This window comes from Stegostoma tigrinum, chromosome 27 (genome assembly GCF_030684315.1).
Source record: "Stegostoma tigrinum isolate sSteTig4 chromosome 27, sSteTig4.hap1, whole genome shotgun sequence".
Lineage (NCBI taxonomy): Eukaryota > Metazoa > Chordata > Chondrichthyes > Orectolobiformes > Stegostomatidae > Stegostoma > Stegostoma tigrinum.
In genome coordinates, this window is record NC_081380.1 from 49,848,311 (window position 1) to 49,865,547 (window position 17,237).

A 17,237-nucleotide genomic window follows, 5' to 3' on the forward strand; every position below is an offset into this window, starting at 1 on the left:
CTATGACCCCTCATGCTAGCCATTTCTGCCCTGGGAAATAGTCTCTGGCTATCAACTCTATCTATGCCTCTCATTATCTTGTATACCTCAATTAGGTCCCCTCTCCTCCTTCTTTTCTCCAATGAAAAGAGACCGAGCTCAGTCAACCTCTCTTCATAAGATAAGCCCTCCAGTCCAGGCAGCATCCTGGTAAACCTCCTCTGAACCCTCTCCAAAGCATCCACATCTTTCCTATAATAGGGCGCCCAGAACTGGACGCAGTAATCCAAGTGCGGTCTAACCAAAGTTTTATAGAGCTGCAACAAGATCTCACGACTCTTAAACTCAATCCCCCTGTTAATGAAAGCCAAAACACCATATGCTTTCTTAACAACCCTGTCCACTTGGGTGGCCATTTTAAGGGATCTATGTATCTGCACACCAAGATCCCTCTGTTCCTCCACGCTGCCAAGAATCCTATCCTTAATCCTGTACTCAGCTTTCAAATTTGACCTTCCAAAATGCATCACCTCGCATTTATCCAGGTTGAACTCCATCTGCCACCTCTCAGCCCATCTCTGCATCCTGTCAATGTCCCGCTGCAGCCTACAACAGCCCTCTACACTGTCAACGACACCTCCGACCTTTGTGTCGTCTGCAAACTTGCTGACCCATCCTTCAATCCCCTCGTCCAAGTCATTAATAAAAATTACAAACAGTAGAGGCCCAAGGACAGAGCCCTGTGGAACTCCACTCACCACTGACTTCCAGGCAGAATATTTTCCTTCTACTACCACTCGCTGTCTTCTGTTGGCCAGCCAATTCTGTATCCAAGCAGCTAAGTTCCCCTGTATCCCATTCCTCCTGACCTTCTGAATGAGCCTACCATGGGGAACCTTATCAAATGCCTTACTGAAGTCCATATACACCACATCCACAGCTCGACCCTCATCAACCTTTCTAGTCACATCCTCAAAAAACTCGATAAGGTTTGTAAGGCATGACCTACCCCTCACAAAGCCGTGTTGACTGTATTTGATCAAACCATGCTCTTCCAGATGGTCATAAATCTTATCCCTCAGAATCCTTTCTAACACCTTGCAGACGACAGACGTGAGACTTACCGGTCTATAATTGCCGGGGATTTCCCTCGCCTTCTACCTGGTGCATGTGTTTTTGATTCTGTTTATGTGTTGTGTTAGTTAGAATAATAAACAATTATCTTTTTATATGACAATCCAACTGTGTTGACCATCTTTGCATCTTTGTTTGGTAGACACACAATAGGCTGGAAGAACTCAGGAGGCCAGACAGCATCTGGTGGAAAGGAACAGTTAAAGTTTTGTGTATTACTCTTCTTCAGGACTGAATAAGTTTCGTTTTTCAATGAGTTAATAATTTGGTGTTTATTATAGAACCTGGTCCATTGATTGCTTTACTTTCAGTCTAATATAAGAAAAACACAAGTTTGGCCATATCAGGAACTGAGTAAATTTACCAAGCTTTTTTTAATTTAGTTAACATTAATTTAATTTAATTAACTTAATTTACAAAATTAACAAATGTTAGCGAGTAGTGGGAGAATAGGAGTGGTAAGATAGAGAGAGAGACAGTACATTTCTCTCATTTCAATTATAACAATGGGTTATTACGTTTAAGTGCTTTATAAGTGTAAGCTGTTGCTAGTATTTGCAAACATTTCATGTTAGCTATTCATATCAAATCATATCGTGTCATAGAATCCCAAAATCAGAAATAAAATAAAATATTATAAATTTACAATTGATGCATTAATCTGAAAAGAGATAAGGCTGGTTAAATTTTCAAATCGAGATTTTTCACATATGAGGCCAGCTGTGTTTAGCTTTTTAATATCAGTTATATGACACTTGTTTTGCATTGCATAAAACAGATAATTTAATCTGTTTCCTAGTGATGTCTGTTTCTCACTGGGGCTTAAAGGACTTAAAGTGCAGCTAAGGTTTCTAACTTGACTTTGCTCATAACAATACTCCATTTTGCAAGCTTTATTTCATGTTACTTGATAAACATGAGACTTGCATCTGTTGTGGACTGACTATGGAGTTTCCGTGACCTACACCACATCCTTCAATATCAGTTTCGCACTGTTGTGGTTTTCAAATAGTTCAGACGACCTGGAGAAAAGATATGTTCAACTTTTGTGGGGGTGGAGTACTTGCTCATCTGCAGTCTAACCAACCATATGTGCTTTAATTTGGATGTGCATTTTCAGTTGTCATTGCCGTGGAGAAGTAGAATAGTCTAGTTACTGTCACAGTCTTTAGAAAAATTGAAATGAGAAAAATGATTGTAGCTCTGTTTCTTTTGCTGTTAAGTAAGTACATTTACATTTCTTTATAAATATGACTTTAGATTACTGTATTTTTGTGACATTAATATCAAATAAAAAATATAGAAAACTACAGTTATCAATTATAAGTATTTATGAATGTGCATAAAAGCATTGAAATATTTTTATATTTATTTCATAAAAACATAACTTTCGATTGTTCATTTTAATAATGGTTGCCAAATATTTAAGGTCTGCCTTAAGTCAATAATTTTGTGGTGTCCTTGTGCAGTGCAAACCTGTTAATCACAATATACTTAGAGTCAAGGAACATCATTTGCAAAATGTCAAGTTCAGAGCAGGGACAAAGCTACAATGTAGCTCAGATTATTGGATCCAAATTCACCATTAGCAATGTTCTGCGATGAGTAGACCCTACAGAATTACACCTTAAATCTTTTAATTTTGACAGCTGCTTTATTAGAAATGAAGCATTACGGGAAAAAGTAGATGATGAGTGACTTTTTGGTCAAAGAGTACCTTTGGCCAATTGACCATGGCACTTGTATACTTCTCAATGATCCCAATACTGTGATTCTGGAACTAACAGGATCATGTCTCTTATAATAGAAATTTGTACACTGCTTCTTTAACCCTGCCTAAGTTTTCTGCTCAACTACACTTTTACTAAGAAGAGGGGCCTACATTTATTTGTCTTTTCTCAACTTTAAATTTTGTCTTTTCATCCTCAAAATCCTTCATAGTCTTTCCTCATAACTCACTCAAGTTCACAAACCAGCCCTGTAACTTCCTCTGCATCTATATCTGTAAAATTCCACCTCTTGTCTGCACTTCAGAAGTGGCATTTCACCTCCCTCGGTACTTACGTTGAACACCTCCATGTTTGACTTTTATTCTAAAATATTGAATTTATTTTTGACAAATTATTTAACTGCAACCATTCACAGTGAAAATAGGTTTTAGTTTACCCATTATATCAGCAAGTCTGATGCTTTGAATTGGATATATAACAGTGTAGAAGTGCTCATAAAGACCTACATAGAACATAGAACAGTACAGCTCAGTACAGGCCCTTCAGCCCATGATGTTGTGCTGACCTATTATCTTACTAAGATCAATCTACCCTGCATACTGTACATTTTGTGCCTATCCAAGAGTCGCTTAAAAGCGTCTAATGTATCTGACTTCACTACCACTGCCAGCAGCACATTCCACATGCCCACCACTCTCTGTGTGAAGAACCTACCTCTGACATCTCTCCTATACATTCCTCCCATCACCTCAAAATTATGCTCTCTTGTAATAGTCATTTCCGCCCTGGGAAAAAGTCTCTGGGTATCCATTCTACCTAAGCCTCTCATCATCTTGTACGTCTTCTATCAAGTCACCTCTCATCATTCTTCGCTCCAGTGAAAAAAGCCCTAGCTCTCACAACCTTTCCTCATAAGACCTGCCCTCCAGTCCAAGCACCATCCTGGTAAATCTCCTCTGCACCCTATCTAAAGGTTCCACATCCTTCCTATACTGAGGTGACCAGAACCGAACAAAATTTTTCAAGTGAAGTCTAACCAGGGTTTTATAAAGCTGCAGCATAACCTTGCGGCTCTTAAACTTAATGACCTGCCTATGGATGCCAACACACCATATGCTTTCTTTACAACCCTATCAACGCAGGTAGCAACGTTGAGGGATCTATGGACGTGGACCCTGAACCCCTCTGTTCCTCCACACTGCCATTAACCGTGTATTCTGCATTCAGATTTGACCTTCCAAAATGAATCACTTCACACTTTTCTGGGTTGAAGTCCATCTGCCACTACTTAGTCCAGCTCTGCATCCTGTCAATGTCCCATTGCAACCTACACCAGCCCTCCATGCTGTTCACAACACCGCCAACCTTCATGTCATCGGCAAACCTACTAACTCACCCTTCCACTTCCTCATCCAAGTCATTTACAAAGATCACAAAGAGCAGATGTCCCAGAACAGATCCCTGCGGAACACCACTGGTCACCAAACTCCAGGCTCAATACTTTCCATCTACTACCACCCACTGTCTTCTCTTGGACAGCCAGTTTTATATCCAGACAGCCATATTTCCCAGAATCCCATGCCCCTTTACTTTCTGAAAGAGCCTACAATGCGAAACCTTATCAAATGCCTTGCTAAAATCTGTGTACACCACATCCACTGCTCTACTTTAAGAATTCAAAAAGGCTTGTGAGACATGACCTGCCCCTCACAAAGCCATTCTGACGATTTCTAAGCAAACTGTGCTTTTCCAAATAATTATAAATACTATTTCTCAGAATCCTCTCCAATAATTCACCCACCACAGAAATAAGACTGATCAGTCTGTAATATCGCTTGCATAATTTTGTTATATTGTGCTTTGGAAGGTGGTCATGTCCCTGTATTCTGATTTATGGCAACTTACTGGTGAACCATTAGAAGGAAAGAATACGTTATTGCCTTCCCAATCACAGAAGATCTCGTACTGCAACTTAGGTTTTGGTGAAGGACCAGGTTAGGTTCTTACTGAAAATGAAAATACACAAAGTATAGCAATATCATTTAAACAGAATGTTATTATGTTTGATCATGTTAACCTTACTGCAGCATTTGTAATGCATAACCATGAAACATATTCAATGGCCTGTGCAACTGGACTGAGCTTATATTCTCAGGGAACAGAACCTGTCTTTTAGTCTGTGTGAAAGCATACCCATTTCTTGTGATTGATACAAACGTACAATAGAATTATAAGTGCAGAGGTGGGAATTTTCACTGATGTTTGCACAATGCTCAGCATTATTCAGCACCATCAGATACTGAAGCAGTTGATATCCAAATGCAGCAAAATCTTGGTATTTCCCAGACTTGAACTGACAACAGGAAGGTAGAATTTGCATCACACAAATGCGAGGCAATTATCATCTCTAGCAAAAGAGAATCTTACCATTGTGCCTGAAATTCAGTGGTGTTATTCTAACTGAATCTCTCCAATAGAAACGTCTTGGGGGCTACCATTGGTCAGAAACGGAACCAGTCATTTAAATATAGTGGCCTCGGAGCAGGACAGAGGTAATGGATAATTCACCCCCTGAGTCCCAAAGCCTGTCTACCATCTATAAGGCAGAAGTCAGAAGTGTGATGGAATACTGCCCACTTGCCTGCATGAGTGCAGCCTCAGCAACACTCAAGAAGCTCAACACTGTCTAGGACCTCCCACTTGATTAACATCACATTCACAAGCATCCACTCTCTCCCCAATGATGCTCAGCAGCAGCAGAGTGTGCCATCTACAAGATGCACTGCAAAAACTCAATGCTAAGGTGCTCCTTAGAAAGCACCTTTGAAACCAGTAACCACCTTTATCTATAAGGACAAAGGCAGAGAGTACATGGGTTCAACATCACCTGAAAGTTCCCCTCCAAACTGTTCACCATCCTGATGTGGAAACATGTTGCTGTTCCTTCAGTGTTGCTGGGTGAAAATCCTGGAAATTCCACACCACCTGCCTCACCCCAACAGCACGACAGGTCCACCTCTACCAAATGGATTGCAGTGTCTCTGAAGTGCAGCTCACCATCACCATCTCAACACTAGTTAGAGATGGACAACAAATGCTGGTCCAGCCACCAACACCCACGTACTATGAATGAGTAAAAAAGTTTGTTGATCTACATGTTACAGACCAGTAAGTCTCACGTCTGTCGTCTGCAAGGTGTTAGAAAGGATTCTGAGGGATAGGATTTATGACCATCTGGAAGAGCATGGCTTGATCAAATGCAGTCAACACGACTTTGAGAGGGGCAGGTCATGCCTCACAAACCTTATTGAATTCTTTGAGGATGTGACTAGAAAAGTTGATGAGGGTTGAGCTGTGGATGTGGTATATATGGACTTCAGTAAGGCATTTGATAAGGTTCCCCATGGTAGGCTCATTCAGAAGGTCAGGAGGAATGGGATACAGGGGAACTTAGCTGTCTGGATACAGAATTGGCTGGCCAACAGAAGGCAGCGAGTGTTAGTAGAAGGAAAATATTCTGCCTGGAAGTCAGTGGTGAGTGGTGTTCCTCAGGGCTCTGTCCTTAGGCCTCTACTGTTTGTAATTTTTATTAATGACTTGGATGAGGCGATTGAAGGATGGGTCAGCAAGTTTGCAGACGACACAAAGGTTGGAGATGTCGTTGACAGTATAGAGGGCTGTTGTAGGCTGCAGCGGGACATTGACAGGATGCAGAGATGGGCTGAGAGGTGGCAGATGGAGTTCAACCTGGATAAATGCGAGGTGATGCATTTTGGAAGGTCAAATTTGAAAGCTGAGTACAGGATTAAGGATAGGATTCTTGGCAGTGTGGAGGAACAGACGGATCTTGGTGTGCAGATACATAGATCCCTTAAAATGGCCACCCAAGTGGACGGGGTTATTAAGAAAGCATATGGTGTTTTGGCTTTCATTAGCAGGGGGATTGAGTTTAAGAGTCGTGAGATCTTGTTGCAGCTCTATAAAACTTTGGTTAGACGGCACTTGGAATACTGCGTCCAGTTCTGGTCGCCCTATTATAGGAAAGATGTGGATGCTTTGGAGAGGGTTCAGAGGAGGTTTACCAGGATGCTGCCTGGACTGGAGGGCTTATCTTATGAAGAGAGGTTGACTGAGCTCGGACTTTTTTCATTGGAGAAAAGGAGGAGGAGAGGGGACCTAATTGAGGTATACAAGATAATAAGAGGAGTAGATAGAGTTGATAGCCAGAGACTATTTCCCAGGGCAGAAATGGCTAGCACGAGGGGTCATAGTTATAAGCTGGTTGGAGGAAAGTATAGAGGGGATGTCAGAGGCGGGTTCTTTACACAGAGAGTTATGAGAGCATGGAATGCGTTGCCAGCAGCAGTTGTGGAAGCAAGGTCATTGGGGTCATTTAAGAGACTGCTGGGCATGCATATGGTCACAGAAATTTGAGGGTGCATTCATGAGGATCAATGGTCGGCACAACATCGTGGGCTGAAGGGCCTGTTCTGTGCTGTACTGTTCTATGTTCTATGTTCTATGTTCTACATGTAATTTGGAAATTACCATGCAATGAGAACTGGAATGCTGAATTATTATGCCAATGCAATATTAAGTTATGGATGTGGTGCTTGGAGCACTTGGAGAGAAGGAATGAAAACCAACAGCTTTGAAATATGAGATAAAAAGGTGTGCAGCTGGATGAACACAGCAGGCCAAGCAGCATCAGAGGAGCAGGAAAGTTGATGTTTCAGGCCTAGACCCTTCTTCAGGAATGAATTTCTTGCTCCTCAGATGCTGCTTGGCCTGCTGTGTTCATCCAGCTTGTTATCTCAGATTCTCCAGCATCTGCAGTTCCTATCATTTTTGAAATATGGTGCTTGAGAAGGATTCTAAGGATGAGCTGTGTAATGTAAAAAAAAGTAATGCAGAACTACTGAATGATATCATATGAACATTTTAAAATAATATTGAAAGTTAACAAATGGAGTTATTTAGAAATGTTTTTTAATACTTCAATGGTATGAGCCATTACTGACTAAGCCCACTGACATTTATTGCCCAGCCTTAATTTCCCTTGAGAGGGTAATAATGAGCTGCCATCTTGAACTGTTACAGTCCCTGCGGAGTGTCAGGGAGCATGTTGCTCCATTACAATGCTATTAAGAATTTGACCCAGCAGTAATGAAGGGATGGTGGCATGGCTCCAGATCGAGATGGTGTACAATAAGGAAATTGCAGCTTCTGGAGTTCCTGCCTTATTTTTGTGGCCATGGATTTATATGGCTTGTCCAGTTCAACTTGTGATCAATGGTAATCTGCAGGATGTAGACAGCGTGAAACTCGGTGTGCAACTACCATGGAGGGATGATAATAAGATTGTATTGTGGGTTGTGAATGCTACTTACCACTTAAATAAAAGCAAATACTGCAATAACTAGAAAAGTGAAATGAAAACAGAATGTCCAAGAGAAAGTCAGCAGATTTGGCAGTAAGTTGGATATGACATCTTCAGAATCATTTATCAGCTATGTCTATTTTTTATTCTGATCTTACTGAATTTTCATACATAGATAATGAGAACTGCAGATGCTGGAGAATCCAAGATAACAAAGTGTGGGGCTGGATGAACACAGCAGGACAAGCAGCATCTTAGTAGCACAAAAGCTGATGTTTCGGTCCTAGACACTTCATCAGATCTAGGCCCGAAACGTCAGCTTTTGTGCTCCTAAGATGCTGCTTGGCCTGCTGTGTTCACCCAGCCCCACACTTTGTTATCTTGAATTTACATTCAATCCAGTTTAATATCTGTGGAACAGTGCATGGTGCTGACCATTGTGCAATCCTCAATGAATATCACTACTGCTTAGGAAAGGTCATTGTTGAAGCAGCTGAAGTCAGTTGGGCTTTGGAATCTATTCTAAGGAGCTGTGCCAGCGATGCCCTGGGACTGAAATGATTGGCCTCCAACAACCGCAAACAAATTTCTTTTTCCTAGATTTAACTCTAATATGTGTAGGAGTTTCCCCTGACTCTCACTAACTCTAGTTTTGCTCGGACACCTTGATGCCACACTCAGTCAAATGGTGCCTTGAGGTGAAGGGCATTCACTCTCATCTCGCCTTTTGAGTTCAACTCTTTTGTCCATGTTTGGACTGTAATGAGGTCAAGAACTAAGTGGACCTGGTGGAACCCAAAATGATAATTTGTAAACATATTATTACTGGATTAAAACATGCTATTGCTGGATTGTCAATATCTTCCATCATTTTGCTGATGATTGAGAGTGGAGTTTTAACTAGTTCTGGTGTACAGGGCTTGAGTCCTATTGCTGAATATTTCAGGGCGTGTAGCTTTTGTAATATCAGTGCTTTTAGCGAATTTTTGATAACTTGTGGAGTCAATCGGCTTGGCTGAAGACTGATTTCTATGATGTTAGACACTCGGCAGGAGGCCGAGATAGATCATTATTTAGGGTGGCTCAATGGTTAGCACTGCTGTCTCACAGCGCCAGGGACCTGGGTTCAATTGCACCCTTGGGCGACTGCTTGCATGGAGTTTGCACATTCTCCCTGCGTTTGCATGGGTTTTTCCCAGGTGCTCTGGTTTTCTCCCACAGTCCAAAGATGTGCAGGCTAGGGTGGATTAGCTGTGCTAAATTGCCCATAGTGTTCAGGGGTGTGTAGATTAGGTGGGTTATAGGGGAATGGGTCTGGGCGGGATGCTTCAAGGTTTGGTGTGGACTTGTTGGGCCGAAGGGCCTGTTTCTGCACTGCAGGGATTCAATGATTCATCCACTTGATACTTACAGCTGAAGTTGCAGGTGTTTCAGCCTTCTTGTTCAATTCAAACGTTATTGAGGATGGGAATAATCCTCTTACTGTTACTTGTGCCACAGTCCACCACTGTCTATAACTTGATGTGGCAAGAATGTGGAGCTCAGATTTGATCTGTTGGTTGTGGGGTTGCTGAGACCCGTTATCCAGACAGAAGGTTTTGAGAGCCCCTTTCACTCCTGGAAGCATTAACAGAGGAACAACAAGAAATTAACAGTGAAGAAAGCAGCCAGGTATCATTAAAGAATGGCTCAACCATAACTCCAACAATGCAATCATTCACTTTTGCTAATATCAAACAGCTTGAAAGACAAGGGTCATCTCCATCACTTGGCATAGCACTTAAGTGATGACTGCATATCCAAACGCCCACATTAGGAAAGAATTATTCAAATTGGAACACCAAACTCTAAATTAGGTATGAAAAAAATGATGACAATGAAAAGCTCTTTCAGATATTTTATCATCAGATGACTAATATTATGACTTTGTTCATTAATTTATTCAAATTTCATGTATTGGTAGAAAGTATAAAATATTGATTGTGTTACATCAAATAGAAAGGTAAAGTCATAGTCCTACTGAACTATCAGGCTGCTCACTCATTACAGAGGCAGCTGCTGGTGGATTAACCTGAGGGTCACCGTGCCTCAGGCCAGGGGAGATTTGCTGATTATTAAGTTGGCAATCAGCACAGTTATAAAATGAAGGATTTTAATTTCACTGAAGGATTGAAAGTGGTAACTGAAATTTGCAATGTTTAGAGGGCTTCAGAGAATCAGTTCTTTACTTCTTGCAGTTTTCTTTGGCCTGGTAAAAATGGAAAAAAGTGCTGTTGGGCTTCCCGAAAGGAACAGAGCTTCCTGTTCCACTTAAAAAAGATAAAACAATAATCATGAGAAAGGGAATTCAACTCAGTTATTTTCACATTAAGAGAACATAGTTTAATTTTCTTTAAGACGACAATATTGTACTACCAAGCTTCATTGGGTAAAATGTTCTCGTTAAAATGTCACCAAATAAGGCAATTATTGAAAAAATGAGCTGTATTTGACGGAATATAAAGCTGAAATAATGGGTTTCTGTCTGTAAATGTCATTCACCTCATTAACCTCAACTGCTGCTACAGCTAGATTGAACCAATTCTGCAACAGGCCACTTCCCTGTTCAGCAGAAATAAGTTTACTATTTTCATATGTTTTCTATGAGTGTTTGCATATAAACTGCAACCTTAGAATGGCTATACAGCTGAAATTTGAGTTTTCATAGGGCTGACACTAAGAAAACTGCTGATACCGCTGTCAATACAAAGTCTGTTTGATTCAGCGATGCTGGGTCTATTTTAGTGCATCTAGATAGATACCGTATTTAAATATAATTCAATGCTCCTGTTAATTCTATTTCCAACAAAATAAAACTGACAAACAATCCAACACCCAAAACAATCAGCTTCTTGAATATAAATTGAGACTGAAAATGACAGCCAATTTGAAACAGTAGCATCACCCGGGATGAGAGATAGCAGATTCATTTTACTTCAAAAACACTCAAAAAAAGTTATGTGAGAACTATGATTCCTTAGGACCGATATGAGGATAGATTTCTTCACTCAAAGGGTAATGAACCTATCATATAAGCTTGTGGAGGCTGGGGCACTGAATACGCTCAAAAAGAGAAAGATAATGTTTTAGAGTTTAAAGATAACAAAAGGTATGGGGAGAAAGCAGGATATGGCATTGACACAGGGGATCAACCATGATCAAATAGGCTATATGTTTCTGTGCCATATGTCAATGATTTTTCTTGTCTAATGTGAAATAATAAAATATTATGACTGGCAATTGGTGCATTTACTTGTACCCAGCTCCTAATGGAGTTAAATTCCTACGCTATTTTGCCAATGTGTCATTAAATAATACACACTCCTTTCATCTATGCTTTGGATGTAGCAGCGCTAGATAAGACCTCCTCACCAACAGAGATCCCAACAGTAGGTCGCTCACCCATTGACCAACATTTCCCTACAGCTGCGTGTGGCTGATCCAATGTTCTCTACACGCTGTTAGGCAGTAGCATGCTGATTGTGGCACTGATATCTAGTTCGAGAATTCACAACTGCGTGTCGGCTTTGAAAACCCTGCACAGCTGGTTAGAGAAATTAGAGGGAACACTCTGTTGGTATTACTCTGTCTTGCAAACTTGCTTTCCAGTCAACTGAGCTATTTGATCCTCAACTATGAACATCTTGTATTCAGGATTGGGTGTCATGTTTTTCATGTGGAGTAAAGAAATTGAGTTTCAATTCCTATGGTGTAGATATGAACCATGCACATGTCAGGCAGCTTAGGCCAGCAGGATTTCTTCCCTAAAGGACATTAGTGAATGAGATGGGTTTTTGAGAATGAGTTTTAGTATCCAAGTGATACTTCATGTAATTTGTACTGATGGCAGTTTTCTTTGTCCAAAATTCAAAATTCTTCAATTGCTTTGGTAGGATTTGCATTCATGTCATCTGGGTTGTTATCCTAAGGCTTGTCTGATTACCAGTCTGTAACAATAATTCTGCTTCTGATTTGGTTACAGACTAATATCCATGTACAATGTTACCGTACAATTATTTTTGTCTTGTGATCAGGTAAATGCTCAGTAAGATGCTTAGGTAAACTAACATCAAATTTTGTTTCAAGATACAATACTGATCATGCAAGAAGTCTGGAATTTAACAAATTCCTGCCTGGGGATCAGACAGGAGAGAGTTGAGAGAGGAGTTGTTACTGGAAATGATAACTGTATCACTCACTCGACAGATAGTGGATGATCTGTTGAGTGTTTTCAGCATCTGTTTTCTTGAATATTCTTGCAATTTGTTTCATTACCTGGATTACTATAAGGCTTAAATTTTTAAAAATTATTTTGTGGGATATGATTGTCACCAGCTGGGCTAGCATTTATTGCCCATGTCTAATTGCCCTTGAAAAGATGACGGCAAGCTACCTTTTTGAATTGCTGTGGCCCATTTGGGGTAGTTACACTCACATTTCTGTTAGAGAGGGAGTTCCAGGATTTTGATTCAGAGGCACTGAAGAAACAGTGACATATTTCCAAATCAGGATGGTGACTAACTTAGAGGCAAATTTGCAGTCGGTGATGTTCTGTATCTGTTGCCCAGCTTCTTCTGGATGGTAGTGATCATGGGTTTGGAAAGTGCTGTCTAAGGACCCTTGGTGAATTTATGTGGTGCTCTTTTAGATGGTGTACAATATTTTTAACTGAGTGTCAGTGGTGAAGGAGTGTATATTTGAGGATGTGGGGCCAATTTTCAGAAGCTCACAGCCAACTTAATTCCAAAAGAAGTAAGCAACATATCATCTAGTATAGTCACAGGAAAATATGTTCTGTAATTTCTCAAACAGAAAAAATCTCTAATAATAACTTACAGTTTTTTTACTCTCCAAAATGTTTTGATTGGTCACTTTAAAGGACATGCCCAATTGTGGGTTTCTTGGTGGGTGGCTTCTGACATGCATCGAGGAACTAGAGTATGTGGCACGTTTGCAGCTTGCAGTGTTATGTGTCAGTGGTGGAAGAGGGAAATATAAGGTGGAAAAGGAAACATTTGATGATGGGGGAAACCAAAAACAAAGTTACCTTGGCAGGACAGATCATTCTTCTGTTTGGATGGATGGGAGGCATGGGGATGGAAAGAGAGAGGTGGAGATGGTATGTTAGAGATGGAAGGAATGGAATGGAAACCATAAGGCCATAAAACATAGGAGCAAAATTAATCCCTTTGGCCCATTGAGTCTGCTCTATCTTTCAATCATGGCTGATTTGTTTCTCAACTCCATTCTCTTGCTTTCTCCCCATAAACTTTGACACTTTTTCTAATGCTAATATTAGGGGCAGGAAGGTGGTGAGGGAAAGGGTAAGTGCACTGAAGGACAATGGAGTCAGAGGAAGTGAGTGAGGTCCTTACTGAGTAATTAACCTCAGTATTCACCAAGGAGAAGGAGGTGGCTGATGGTGAAATAAGAGAGGGGTGTTTTGATACTCTAGGGCATGTCAAAATTAAGAAGGAGAAGGTGTTGTTTGTTTTGAAAAATATTAAGGTAGGTAAATCCCCAGAGCCAGATGGTATCTATCTCAGGCTGTTGAAGGGGGTAAGGGAGGAGATTGCTGGGGCAGAGATATTTGCATCTTCTGTAGCCGCAGGCAAAATCCCAGAAGACAGGAGAATAACCAATGTTGTTCCTTTTTTCAAGAAGGTCAACAGGGATAATTCAGAAAATTATAAGCAATTGAGCCTGGGCATGCTGCCAGGGCAGATGGTGGAAGCAGATATGGTAGCATAGCTTAAGATGCCTTTAAGTGGACACATGAACAAGCAGCTAACAGAAAGATATAGACAGGTGCAGACAGAAGGGATTAGTTCAGAATAGCATCATTGTTGGCACAGGTTGTACAGAACAGCTTGTTTTGGTGCTGTAATGTTGACTGTTCTACGTTCTACTCCAAATGTGGCCTCAATAAAGTTTTTTACACCGTCAAAATGACCTCCAATTTTTATACTCAATGCCCTGACTGATTCTGTATATCTTCGTTAGCACTTTATCCACTTCGGCTGCAACTTCTACAGAGCTATCAACTTGGACCCCTAGATCTCTCAGTGTATCAATGCTCTGAAAGGGCTAGCAACTTACAGCACTCTTTCCTCATATATTTGGCCTCCCAAGATGCATCACCTGACATTTGACTGGATTAAACTCCATCTATTATTTCTCTGCCCAACATTGCAGCTGATCCAGATCCCGATGCCTCCTTGGATATCCTTCCTTACTATCTACAACTCCACCAAGTTTTGTGTCACCTGTGTGCACCCGTTTGGACCCACCAACATGTTCACCCAAATCTTTTATATACATTACAAACAGTACGATAGATGGGTCAGTTTTTTGTCCAGTGTGTGCAGCAGGGCTTCCTGACAAAGTATGTGGACAGGCCAACAAGGGGCGAAGCCACATTAGATTTGGTACTGAGTAATGAGCCCGGCCAGGTGTTAGATTTGGAAGTAGGTGAGCACTTTGGTGATAGCGATCATAATTCTGTTATGTTTACTTTAGTGATGGAAAGGGATAGGTGTATACCACTGGGCAAGAGTTATAGCTGGGGGAAAGGCAATTATGATGAGATGAGGCAAGATTTAGGGAGCATCGGATGGGGAAGAAAACTGCAGGGGATGGGCACATTAGAAATGTGGAGCTTATTCAAGGAAAAGCTCCTGTGTGTCCAAGATAAGTATGTATCTGTCAGGCAGGGAGAAAGAGCGCGGGAGCCGTGGTTTACGAAGGAAGTGGAATCTTTGGTCAAGAGGAAGAAGAAGGCTTACGTTAGGATGAGATGTGAAGGCTCACTTAGGGCACTTGAGGGTTTCAAGGTAGCCAGGAATAACCTAAAGAGAGAGCTCAGAAGAGCCAGGAGGAGATATGAGAAGTTGTTGGCGGATAGGATCAGGGTAAACCCTAAGGCTTTCTATAGGTATACAAGGAATAAAAGAATGACGAGAGTAAGATTAGGCCCAATCAAGGATAGTAGTGGGAAGTTGTGTGTGGAGATAGGGGAAGCACTAAATGAATATTTTTCGACAGTATTCACTCTAGAAAGCGACAATGTTGTCGAGGCGAATACTGAGATACAGGCTACTTGGCTAGGTGGGATTGAGGTTCACAAGGAAGAGGTATTAGAAATCCTACAGAGTGTGAAAATAGGTAAGTCCCCTGGGCCGGATGGGATTTATCCTAGGATCCTCTGGGAAGCCAGGGAGAAGATTGCTGAGCCTTTGGCATTGATCTTTAACTCGTCATTGTCCACAGGAATAGTGCCAGATGACTGGAGGATAGCAAATGTGGTTCCCCTGTTCAAGAAGGGGAGTAGAGACAACCCTGGTATTTATAGACCAGTGAGCCTTACTTCAGTTGTTGGTAAAGTGTTGGAAAAGGTTATAAGTGATGGGATTTGTAATCATCTAGAAAAGAATAAATTGATTAGGGATAGTCAGCACTGTTTTGTGAAGGGTAGGTCGTGCCTCACAAACCTTATTGAGTTCTTTGAGAAGGTGACCAAACAGGTAGATGAGAGTAAACCAGTTGCTGTGGTGTTATATGGATTTCAGCAAGGCGTTCGATAAGGTTCCCCACAATAGGCTATTGTACAAAATGCGGAGGAATGGGATTGTGGGAGATATAGCAGTTTGGATCAGAAATTGGCTTGCTGAAAGAAGACAGAGGGTGGTAGTTGATGGGAAATGTTCATCCTGGAGACCAGTTACTAGTGGTGTACCGCAAGGGTCGGTGTTGGGCCACTGCTGTTTGTCATTTTTATAAATGACCTGGATGAGGGCGTAGAAGGATGGGTTAGTAAATTTGCAGATGTCACTAAGGTTGGTGGAATTGTGGATAGTGACGAAGGATGTTGTAGGTTACAGAGAGACATAGATAAGCTGCAGAGCTGGGCTGAGAGGTGGCAAATGGAGTTTAATGCGGACAAGTGTGAGGTGATGCACTTTGGTAGGAGTAATCGGAAGGCAAAGTACTGGGCTAATGGGAGGATTCTTAGTAGTGTAGATGAGCAGAGAGATCTCGGTGTCCATGTACACAGATCCTTGAAAGTTGCCACCCAGGTTGACAGGCTGACAGTGTTTTAGCTTTTACTAATAGAGGGATCAAGCTCCGGGACCATGAGGTTATGCTGCAGCTGTACAAAACTCTGGTGCGGCCGCACTTGAAGTATTGCTACGGTTCTGGTCACTGCATTATAAGAAGGATGTTGAAGCTTTGGAAAGGGTGCAGAGGAGATTTACTAGGATGTTGCCTGGTATGGAGGGAAGGTCTTACGAGGAAAGGCTGAGGGACTTGATGCTGTTTTCATTCGAGAGAAGAAGGTTGAGAGGTGACTTAATTGAAACATATAAAATAATCAGAGGGTTAGATAGGGTGGATAGGGAGATCCTTTTTCCCAGGATGGTGATGGCGAGCACGAGGGGGCATAGCTTTAAATTGAGGGGTGTCATTAAGTCATCATTGGACAAGCACATGGACGTACATGGAATAGTGTAGGTTAGATGGGCTTCAGATTGGTATGGCAGGTCAGCACAACATTGAGGGCCGAAGGGCCTGTACTGTGCTGTAATGTTCTATGTTCTACGTTCTGAACAACTAAGGTCCCTGTGGAACAACACTGGTCACAGATTGCCGGTCAGAAAAACACCTCTCCACAACTATCCTCTGCCTTCTACGGGCAACCCAATTTTTATCTAGCTTACCAACTCACCATGGATTCTATGAAATTTGATCTTCTGGGCCAGCCTAGCGTGAGCGACCTTGTCAAATACTTTCGTAAAGCCCACGTAGATAACATCTATAACCTTAACCTCAACCATCTTCGTCACTTTCTCAAAAATCTCAACCAGGTTTGTGAGATAAGAACTCTCCTGCTAACACCATGCTGACTATCCCTAATATGTCCATTTTAACTTTAATTCCAGATTTAATTATTTGGATTTAAATTCCACCATCTGCCA

At 41.4% G+C, this 17,237-nt stretch overlaps 1 protein-coding gene across 2 annotated transcripts in view; it reads left to right on the forward strand.

Annotated features, from left to right (window-relative positions):
* Nucleotides 1-2,211: 2,211 nt before the first annotated feature.
* Nucleotides 2,212-17,237, forward strand: part of LOC125464461 (integrin alpha-E-like) — a 245,847-nt gene continuing 230,821 nt past the window's right edge. The window contains exon 1 of one of the 2 annotated variants that reach the window (XM_059655494.1): nucleotides 2,212-2,335. In XM_059655494.1, coding sequence (XP_059511477.1) covers nucleotides 2,296-2,335 — 40 coding nt within the window. In that variant the 5' untranslated portion in view covers nucleotides 2,212-2,295. The remainder of the gene's footprint in view (nucleotides 2,336-17,237) is intronic. The other variant, XM_059655493.1, reaches the window with a different exon arrangement.